Raw genomic sequence first — 10026 nt, 5'->3', positions numbered from 1 at the left:
TTAAATAAAAAAAAAAAATAGTATAAATATTTTATTGAATATAATAAAATTCATAAATAAAGGCACATTAAAAATTAAAAAAATAAATAAACAATTAATTTGGAAAATGAATAATTTAAAAAAAGTATGAATTTACGTGCCGAAATAATTTCTATACCTTGTCTGATGCGTTGATCTCATCACATCATGGACGACGTAATTTTTTAAAAAGTAGCATTAATAAATAATATATATAAATAAATAAAATGTACTAATATTCCGATGATTATTTATTTATAAATATTCATCGGATATATATATGTATTATTGTAAAACACCCGCAAGTGTGTGTGTCAGTCTATGTTTATATACGTGTTTTATATTAATGCAAAAATTTAAAAAATAAATTAATGATAAATAAATTAATAATGTGTAATTTATGAGTGAAAAGGGTAATTAGAATTTTTAAAAAAATAATAATTGGGTTAATAAATATTTAAAATATTTAAAAAAAAGGAAAAAGTTGAGGATTTAATGAGGTTGTTGAAAAAGATAAGAAAAAACACTCGATAAATTGAGACATACTTGTAAAAGATTGAGTGATAATAAAATATAATAATGTGAAACGGAAAAATTTAAAAATTTAAAAAAAAAACAGCAAATCAACGACAGAAAAATTGTACAGAAAATTATTGGGGGAAATTTTTTAATTTGTTTTTTTTTTTTTTAAATTAATTATATTTGTTGTTAATTTTTTAAAAATAAAATTATTGGAATAATAAATCAAGAACATATTATAAATTAAAAAAATGTTATAATAATATTTATTTATTAATTTGTTTTTTATTTTTTTTGAGGTAAAAATAGAAATTTATGTTAATTTGATAAATAAATAATTTTTAATTGTGATACAAAAAAAAATTGATTGAAAAAATAAAAAAAATAAAAATGTTTTTTTTTTTTTTATTTACTTTATATTGTAATTAAATAAATATTATTAAAAAAAATAATAAATAATAATAATTGACAAGTGAAATTCGACAAATTATAAATTTATTTAATTTTTTATTTTTTTTCTTATATTAAATTTAAGCTAAACATTAAAAAACTACTTAAAAAAAAAAAAAAAAAAGAATCATTTTTCTAGCTAAATAATATATTTCTTAAATTTCCCACTGTAATTTCTCTTCTCTATCATTATCTCCAAAAATAAATTTATCAATTTCAATATATCACGTAAAAAACTATTATTTTTTTTTTAAATTTCTTTTACTCTTTATCACCATCATCATCAGCATCATCATCATCGTCATCATCTACATTATCATTATCATCATTTTGATTTTTTCTTCTAGGTAAATGAAGTGTTATTGGTTGATTATTATCATCCCTATTTTGTCTATGATTTTCCAAATCTCTACGTACCATTATTTTTGGAATTGGTAAATGATGTTCATGTGTCCAATCAAAATTAAATACTGGTACTTCTGAATGTATATCAGCTGAATCTGGTGTATCAATTGGTGTTGTTGGTGTTGTTATATATGGACTTAAATCTTGATGTACAACATCTGGCACACGTTGTAAATTATCTGACCATAATGAATTTGAATTATTCCATTGTTCAATTGTATCATTTTGTTCAATAATCATTGTACCAGTTAACTTTATTGGACATTTATTTATTAATATATTATTTCTTTCAGCACATGATTCATTATAAACAACATCTAAATCAGTTATATATTTTGGTGAATCACCAGGGCTTTGATATTGTCTTCCATGTAAATAATGAACAGCTAATTTACCTTTAAAACCAATTGATTTTTGCATTATACGATTTTGCTGATGATTATTTGCATGTTGATGATGCTGTGATTGATGATGATGATGGTGATGATGACTATGAGAATGCTGCTGATGATGATGATTATGAGATGAATTTAAATGTGTATCATGTTGACTTTGATGATGATGATGATGATGTAAATTGTATAAATGTCGTTGTCCTTCATTGTCACTACTATTTATTGACATATCAACTGGTTCAATATCATCACGACCTTCAATTTTACCACAATTTGAATTAATACTATTTGATAAATAATCAGCATCATATGAACTTGGTGATGCGTCTGATGGATGCTGCATTAATACTGTTGGACGTGTATAAGTTTCTTGATATTGTAAATTATTTTGTGAATTTGATGATTGACATATGCCATATGTAAATTTTGATTGTGATGAATACTGATATAGCCAAGTACTTGAACGCATTACTTCTGCTTCTTTATCACTGTAAATATATTAAATTTTATTTTATTATTTTATGTAGGTGTATAGCCACATGGTGTAAATTAATTTTATAAACATGTGGGAAGATTTTAAAGCTCAAATAAAATTTTATTTATCAATATTAAATTACCTCAGTACTTGATTTGTACAAACAATTATAGGATGTTGACATTCTTCAGATGTTTCTTTGACTTGTAATACACAATGAATCCAAAACCATCTTCCTGATCTACTCTGCAAACGAAGAAGTGCTGTACTTGTACGATCTTGATCAGATTGAATAACTATTAAATAAATTCATAAAAAAAGAAAATAATTAATTTTTATTATTTAATTTTATTTGTATACAAATGATATAAATGTTTTAATTTTTTTAAGAATAAAAAATTAAAATTAAAAAATATAATTGCTGTGGTTTATTGCATTTAGCATCAACTTAAAACTCATTGTACTTTTGAATGACGAAAAAAAAAAAAAAAACAAAGTATAAATGAAAAAATTTATTTTTAAATGTGTTGATGATACTTGCCACTTTGATGCTTGCAGTAGGCGGTTCTTATGCAATCCCAGTGAAGCAAGTTGTACCAAGATACTCCCACCAATTCTGACCTCGAGTATTCCAAGTGACTTTCAGCCCTGTGTTAAATATTATAAATAAATAAAAATATAAATTATTAATTGTAATTTATTTGGGCTTGATAATAATTTAGTTATTTTATAATTTAATTACGTTTTGTCAATGTGAAGATATTTCATGTCCATTGAGTGTATTGTTGTGAATATATTTGTTGCACCCTGTACAACACTTTCACGTGTTTCGGGTAATACAACTGGTGTACATGAGGCAAGAAATACAGACTCATTACGATTACAAAGTGGTACAAATGGTAAATAATGTCCTTCAACAAGTACAACCTGAAAAAAATATATATAAATAATTATTTATAATTATTTTATTGCAAAATAATGTAATTGCCATTTTTTAAAATATTATTTTCTTTCATTTTCAGCTATTTTTGCTTAATAATATAATTAAGAAATTTTAAAAAAATTAATTTTATTGTTGAAGTGTTAAAAAATAAAACAAAAAAAAATTAGTCAAGTGTATAATAAATTACAATGAGGCAATTTTTAAAATTAATTTGTATAAAGTTACAAGAAAATTGTAACTAAATTTAGGCTATATTCTTTAGAAAAAAATATTTCTAAATAGAATTTTCATAATGTTATACTTTTATAATTTAAACAACACTTGAATATAATTATCCTAAAAATTTAAAAATTTAATTTCAATTATTTTTATTTTTTTTTTAAATTTATTTAATTGCAGATAAAATTTAGCATTTTTTCGCTGCAAGTGATATTCGTTAGAAAAAAATATTTCTAAATGGAATTTTCAAAAAATTATACTTTTATTATTTAAACAACATGTTGAAATTAATAATTTAAAAAATAATTAGTTATTGAATAGAATAATGTTAACCTTTTGATCACCAAATCTCAATTGTCTTCGTGAATTTCTCGATACATTAATACGACAAAGAAACAATCTTCTATCATTACCAGACATTGGACCATTTCTGGCCAATTGATTTTGTACAATAAGATGATCTTGTTTATCAATAACATCATAAACACTATCACCATGTATCAATAAATCTTCCATCGAATGTCCCAGGTACTCGGCAGCATTTTCTGATATATAAAGTAATTTACCCTGCTGTGTCATCATCATTATAAAACCGGACATTGCCTTTAAAATTTATATACAAAAAAAAAAAAAATTTAAATTAAATAATTGCACATGTTATTCAATTAAAAAAAATATATACTATTTTTAAATTAAATAAATTATTACTTTTGAAAATCCAATATTCGGCGTTGGTATATTAGATTCAGATGAACTATTTTTCAATGCTGCAATTAAAAATAATTATTATTAAAAATTATAATTAATAATAATAAAATTATTTAACGATAAAATTTTAACAAGCCTTGTTATCATAAAGCAAAATAAGACATTTAAAAACCAGACAACTTTCAATTTAATAAACAATAAATAATTTATAACATGAATAATGTGTTTTCAATGAAAAAAAAAAAATGGTGTAAATATAAAATATGATTTGTAACAGGGTTTATAATTTTTATTAAGCATAAATATAATCTTAAAAACATGATATTCAAACACACATAAAATCATGATGTTCCATAAGGATATAGAGAAACCATGAGAGTACTCTTATCTTGTAATTTTTTTTTTTTATTTTTCTTTTACCACTCTGTAAAACTCTGTAAAACTCCCATCATCATCGTCATCATCAACATCATCATAATCATCATAAAAAATCTCTCAACCCCCCGCATGTGTGTCTTGTAAATTTAACCAATACATTGTTGATAAAAACAAGGCAAAAGATTGTGTCTATATATGAGAAGTTAAGGAGGAAAAAAAAAATAGTGAAGGAAAATAGATGAGAGTAGAAAATAAAAAAAAAAGACAAGACAAGAGAATAGCAGATAAAAAAAAAAAAAAAAGAGAGAGGAGCAAAAAATAAATATATAAATAGATGGAAATGAGGTGGTTGTATTTGCAATGGAAAAGGGAGAGAGGGTCAAGAGGGTGGTGGGTGGTTGGGTTAAAAAGCAAAAAAAAAAAAATTAAAATAAAGAGGGGAAATAAAATGAGGTAAAGAAGGAGAAAAAAAAAAAAAGCATAAGGAGAAATAAAAAAATCAAAAAGAGAAGGAGAAATAGTACCCCCCTCTTGTAAGGGGGAGTATGGGTTACAGGAGCGTGAGAGTGTTGTTGCAGAGGCCGAGAGGTCAGCGGATCACCCGGAACTCGCGCTTAGACTCTATACTCGCGGTCTGGAGCCAACGGCGTTCTCTCCCCTTTTTTTTTTTATATTTTTTTAAAAAAATTTTTTATATACATTTATTTATAAACAATAATTTATTTTTATTTTATAATAAAATTGAATTAATATAATTTTATTTCTTTTTTTTTTTTTATAATAATTATTTAATTAACAAAATTTTATTTAAATTAATTTTTTTTTTTTTTAAATAATTTAATTGAAAAAATATCAAATTTTTATTAGTATATATTTAGGTATACTGTTAAAATTAGTTTTTTTTTTTTTTTCCTTTTGACAAAAATATTTGATACTTTAATTATAAAATAAATGAAATAGTATAATTTTTTACTTTTTTTAATTTTTTTTTTAAAGATGTAAAATAGCGACAGTATAATTTATGATGAAAACGTAAATATAATAATTCGAGTTTGTTATTTATTTTATTGTTATTAATTTTTTTTTTTTTTTTTTGAGATAAAAAGAGTTATAAAGAAGTTTTGTTTTTATTATTGGCAGGGGAGTTTAATGATGTGTTTTGTGATGTTGAAAATGGCTTTTTGATTTGGGGTAAGAAAGAGAGAGAGAGAGAGAGAATTATAAATAAAAAAAGAAAAATATATATTTTTTAAATAAAAAATAAAAAAAAGGGAAGAATAAATGTTAAAAAATTGGCTTGTTCAGATGCAAAGGGTCGAGCACCGCAAGAAGAGACGCGACCGCGACCGTTGCCGGGAGGTCCCGGGGTTCGGGATCTTGGAAAACGACGGTTCTCGTGGAATGTCGGTAATTTCAAAGTACCAATGCCGACAGGCCATACCATTACGTCTACTTTCCGTCTTGCATATCAAAAAACGAATGAAAAATTATCAAGTATATTTTACTTGTTTCATCTCAATATAAATAATGCAAAAAAAACCAAAACAAAAAACAATTTTTCTAAAATACAAATTTGTCGTTTAGTTTGTAAAAATAAAATTTTAATATATAGCAGAGATATTTAACTAATTTAATAAATTTTTAATTGATAATTTACCTTGTTGAAAATAATTTGCTTTACGCAAAAAAACACAAACGAGTGCCATTAGTTGAAGTTGTGATAATCGTTGACGTGTTGATGGTGGCAATGGCAATAGATCACGTAGATTTGCAATTTCCGCGTTAATCAGGTCCCTTCGTAATTTGCTCGCACCTTTCGTCGATTTGCTCGCATCTATCCTTCAAATTACGACATTTTTTTCTTTCCACTTTATTTGCACTCAATTATGTTAATGAAAAAAAATAAAAAAAAAAACAAAAATACTCTCAAATATAAAAATTTATAATATAACAAATAGAAAAAAAAAACAAAAAAAAAAGTCTATAAAACAAAAAAAAAAAAAAAATTATACATTTATTTGAATTAAACAATATCCAACAAATAAATTAAAAAATTGCATTGATAAATTTAAATTTAAACTTTCATGAAAAATTTAAAATAAAAAATTGATATTATTTTATTGCCTAATATTGAAGATAAATTAGTGAAAAAATAAAAAAATAAAAATTTGTTGATATATTATTTAATTGATAAATGATAAAACTTACCGATTGAACATATTTTTTAGTCCTTGTTGAGTACATTAGTATTGTTTGATATATTTAAAGTTGACACAAGGGTACATCCGGGTCGGCAGGTACACGCGATATTTCTACTGCAATCAAACATCCGGGTCATAACGCGCAACTACCACTGAACACGTGGATATACTGAACAAATGCACGTTCTCTGACTACCTTAACTTCTTAAACTTGTCTTTACAAACCTACCAACCAACATCAACAACAACGCGATTCCATAGTCTTCGTAATATTATTCTTCTTCTTGTTTCGTTGTTTGACTATACTTACCACCACCATCACCATCATCACCACCACCATCATCAACATCACCACCACTTATTATTTTATATACACGAGGTATTCAAACAACCAATACAATAATTTTTTTATTCATTTTTTTTGTATATGAAAAACCAAACTATCTTCAAGTGGTACTGGTGGTGGAGGTGGTGGTGGTGGTTGTTGTTGTTGTTGGTTTTTATTTTTTTATTTTTATTTTTTATGGATATATAAAGGTACAAGTATTGTTACCACTATCCACCAAGTAAATATCAGTTCGATTCTTCCTCGATTTCCTCCTTCTTTATATTCATCATTCCAATGACTTTTTTTTTTTTTTATCTGGTGATATACCATTTTGAAAGAAAAAAAAACGAAAAATATTCATATTTTAAATTTCAATCAATTTTATTAATCTAATTTTATTTTAGTCAAAAAAAAATTATAAAAATTTCTAAAATTATTTTGAAAAATAAAAAAAATTTATTTATTTATTTATTATAGTTAATTAAATAATAACTATAAAAAATTTAAAGGATAATATTATTGTGTATTGTTTTTTTTTTTTTTATTAAGGATCATATATCCTTTTTTTTTTTTTTTATATATTTTTTTTTGTTTCATATAGTGTTTTGCTTTCTGGATCTCTACCGTATTCTCCACGAAGTTGACGCGGGTGGGCATGCCTGTGTGTGCATAAAATAAATAAATAAATAAATATATATATACATATTAAGGTACTAGAGAAGGAAAAAAGAGACTGACCCACTCACTCGATCTCCTGAGAGCAAACCGTTTCGTTTTCTTTGCTAGGAGACCCCTTTTTTTTTTTTCATTTTTTTACTCTCATATTCACATTTATACTGCATATACATATTTAAACTCCTTTTGCAGTCCTCGATGATTTCCCCCCCAGCAGCCACAAACAGTTTTCTCTCTCCTCTCTTTAAATGTATGTATACCTTTACGGACCTACAATCCCTCGAAACCTACGGTGCTTTGGTCACGATTGTCTCGCTTCTACCTAAACCCATATACAACATTTTATTTAAATATTTTAAAACCAAGATTATTTATTATTTTTTATTTTTATCTTGTAACAATATAATACACAAACTCAATTTTCTTTCTATCTTATGAAGACTAAAAAAAAAATTATAATAATAGAATAACAAGCCAAGCAATTTAACAGCAATCATAAAATTATTTTATCAGTTTTTCTCATCTCAAAAAATATGAAAAAAAAAAACGAAAAAAAAATACAAATTTTATTATTATTATTATTGTTATTATTATTTAAATATTATTGTTAATAATATTTTTTGTTAATTATTAATTTAAATTATCATTTAATTATCAAGTCAATATTTATGTTCAAATTTTTTTTTAAATTTTCTTTTTTTTCGTAAATTTGAAATTTAAAAAAATTAATATTAAAGAAATTTTTCTTATCGACAATTAATAAATGTACTGAATTGTGATTGGTTGAAAATTTTGTATATGTGAGTGCGCCGTCTGGCGCCGTCTACATGGTTTATTTGTAGTGTGGTTCTTTCCCCCATTTATAGTATATCCGCGAGCTCTTTTTCTTTTCTCTTTCAACATGACGGTGAGTTTGCTAGCAAATTTATTTTATAAAAAAAAAATTATTAATCCAATAAAATCTAAACAATCGATAGTTAATAAATTGCTTAAACAAGTTATCAATTTAGTGGAATAATTTGTTAATAAAAATGTGATAGAATAAATTATGAGTGGTTGAGAAATAGTTGATTAATTTGTTGAATAAATTTTAGCGTGCTTCGAGTGTACCATAACCCCAAATTAAAAAACACAATTATTAATTAAATATATTAGTGAATATAAAATTAATAAAATATTCCATAGTGTGCTTTGAATATATGTATTGGAATTAATTGCTTATTAAAATGATTAATTACTATTACAGGACGTCAAGGTGGCACCAGCCAAACAGGCATCAGCTAAAAAAGCTCCAATTAAAAAGGCCAAAAAAGAGCCTAAAAATCCAGCTAAAAATGTCATGAGAGAAGTACGTATTCGTAAATTGTGTTTGAACATTTGCGTTGGTGAATCTGGTGACAGACTTACACGTGCTGCTAAGGTCTTGGAACAATTAACTGGACAACAGCCAGTTTTTTCAAAGGCCAGATATACTGTCCGTTCATTTGGTATTCGTCGTAACGAAAAAATTGCTGTTCATTGTACAGTACGTGGTGCCAAGGCTGAAGAAATTCTTGAGCGTGGTCTTAAGGTATGTTTTAATCAAAATACATCATCAACATTATCATCAACAACATAAATCATCATCATCATAATAATAACAACACATTTTTCAATTGTCAATTTACTAATTATAATTATTTTTGTAATCAACAGGTCCGTGAATACGAATTACGCAAAGAAAATTTCTCAGATACTGGTAACTTTGGTTTTGGTATCCAGGAACACATTGATTTGGGTATCAAGTATGATCCAAGCATTGGTATCTACGGTTTGGACTTTTACGTTGTTCTTGGACGTCCAGGTAATTTATTTATCATTTTTATAATTTTATTATTTGCACATTTCTGGTATCGTAGATGTTGTTTTTATTTTACAAACAACATCTACATGTTATTCATTAATAACATGTGCTAAATTGAATGCTTCATATTGCAACTCATGCCCACCATATTTACTGGGTGTGTTACTTAATTGTCGCAACATTTTTATATAAATTATATATTTATTTTTTTTTTATCAACTTGAATTGTTTATTAAATTTTTGATTAATTATTTTGTTGATTAGGTTTCAATGTTGCTCACCGAAGAAGAAAGACCGGAAAGGTTGGCTTCCCACACAGACTTTGCAAGGATGATGCCATGAAATGGTTCCAACAGAAATACGATGGTGTCATCATGAATGCCAAGAAGTAAATTTTTTAAATTAAATGATACTTTATAAAAACCACGTAATAATAAAAACAAATAAAAAAAAAATAATAAAATTTAAA

At 25.1% G+C, this 10026-nt stretch overlaps 2 protein-coding genes across 5 annotated transcripts; one reads left to right on the top strand and one right to left on the bottom strand.

The window, feature by feature from the left end:
* Positions 1-1128: 1128 nt before the first annotated feature.
* On the bottom strand, positions 1129-6986 carry LOC122861015 (neuronal PAS domain-containing protein 4A). Of its 3 annotated transcripts, none has more exons than XM_044165154.1 (8): positions 6719-6986; positions 6168-6389; positions 4133-4191; positions 3758-4027; positions 3005-3189; positions 2804-2910; positions 2405-2558; positions 1129-2275 (listed from the first exon to the last, which is right to left on the bottom strand). In XM_044165154.1, exons 2-8 carry the CDS (start codon positions 6214-6216, stop codon positions 1249-1251), a joined length of 1851 nt encoding a protein of 616 aa, XP_044021089.1. In that variant the 5' UTR covers positions 6217-6389; positions 6719-6986; the 3' UTR covers positions 1129-1248. The 3 variants fall into 3 exon arrangements, with proteins under 3 accessions (XP_044021089.1, XP_044021087.1, XP_044021088.1); XM_044165152.1 differs by having other exon boundaries at positions 6168-6349; XM_044165153.1 differs by having other exon boundaries at positions 6168-6344.
* Positions 3099-10026, top strand: LOC122861018 (60S ribosomal protein L11). Of its 2 annotated transcripts, none has more exons than XM_044165159.1 (4): positions 3099-3161; positions 8961-9284; positions 9410-9557; positions 9822-10026. In XM_044165159.1, the coding sequence occupies exons 1-4, from the start codon at positions 3114-3116 to the stop codon at positions 9947-9949; spliced, it is 648 nt and encodes a 215-aa protein (XP_044021094.1). In that variant the 5' UTR covers positions 3099-3113; the 3' UTR covers positions 9950-10026. The 2 variants fall into 2 exon arrangements, with proteins under 2 accessions (XP_044021094.1, XP_044021095.1); XM_044165160.1 differs by lacking the exon at positions 3099-3161 and adding an exon at positions 8539-8621.

This window comes from Aphidius gifuensis, linkage group LG1 (genome assembly GCF_014905175.1).
Source record: "Aphidius gifuensis isolate YNYX2018 linkage group LG1, ASM1490517v1, whole genome shotgun sequence".
NCBI lineage: Eukaryota > Metazoa > Arthropoda > Insecta > Hymenoptera > Braconidae > Aphidius > Aphidius gifuensis.
Note: the sequence above shows the minus strand (reverse complement) of the source record. Positions and strands in the feature narration are given on the sequence as shown.

Excerpts from the sequence above, each read along its gene's own strand:
- LOC122861018 (XM_044165159.1), top strand. The coding sequence starts at position 3,114 with ATGAGGCAAGAAATACAGACTCATTACGATTACAAAGTGGTACAAATG. Across the intron at positions 9,285-9,409 it reads TTCTTGAGCGTGGTCTTAAG|GTCCGTGAATACGAATTACG; the intron begins GTATGTTTTAAT and ends TGTAATCAACAG. Across the intron at positions 9,558-9,821 it reads CGTTGTTCTTGGACGTCCAG|GTTTCAATGTTGCTCACCGA; the intron begins GTAATTTATTTA and ends TTTGTTGATTAG.
- LOC122861015 (XM_044165152.1), bottom strand. Across the intron at positions 4,028-4,132 it reads CGAATATTGGATTTTCAAAA|GCAATGTCCGGTTTTATAAT; the intron begins GTAATAATTTAT and ends TAAATTTTAAAG. Across the intron at positions 2,559-2,803 it reads CTACTGCAAGCATCAAAGTG|TTATTCAATCTGATCAAGAT; the intron begins GCAAGTATCATC and ends TTTATTTAATAG.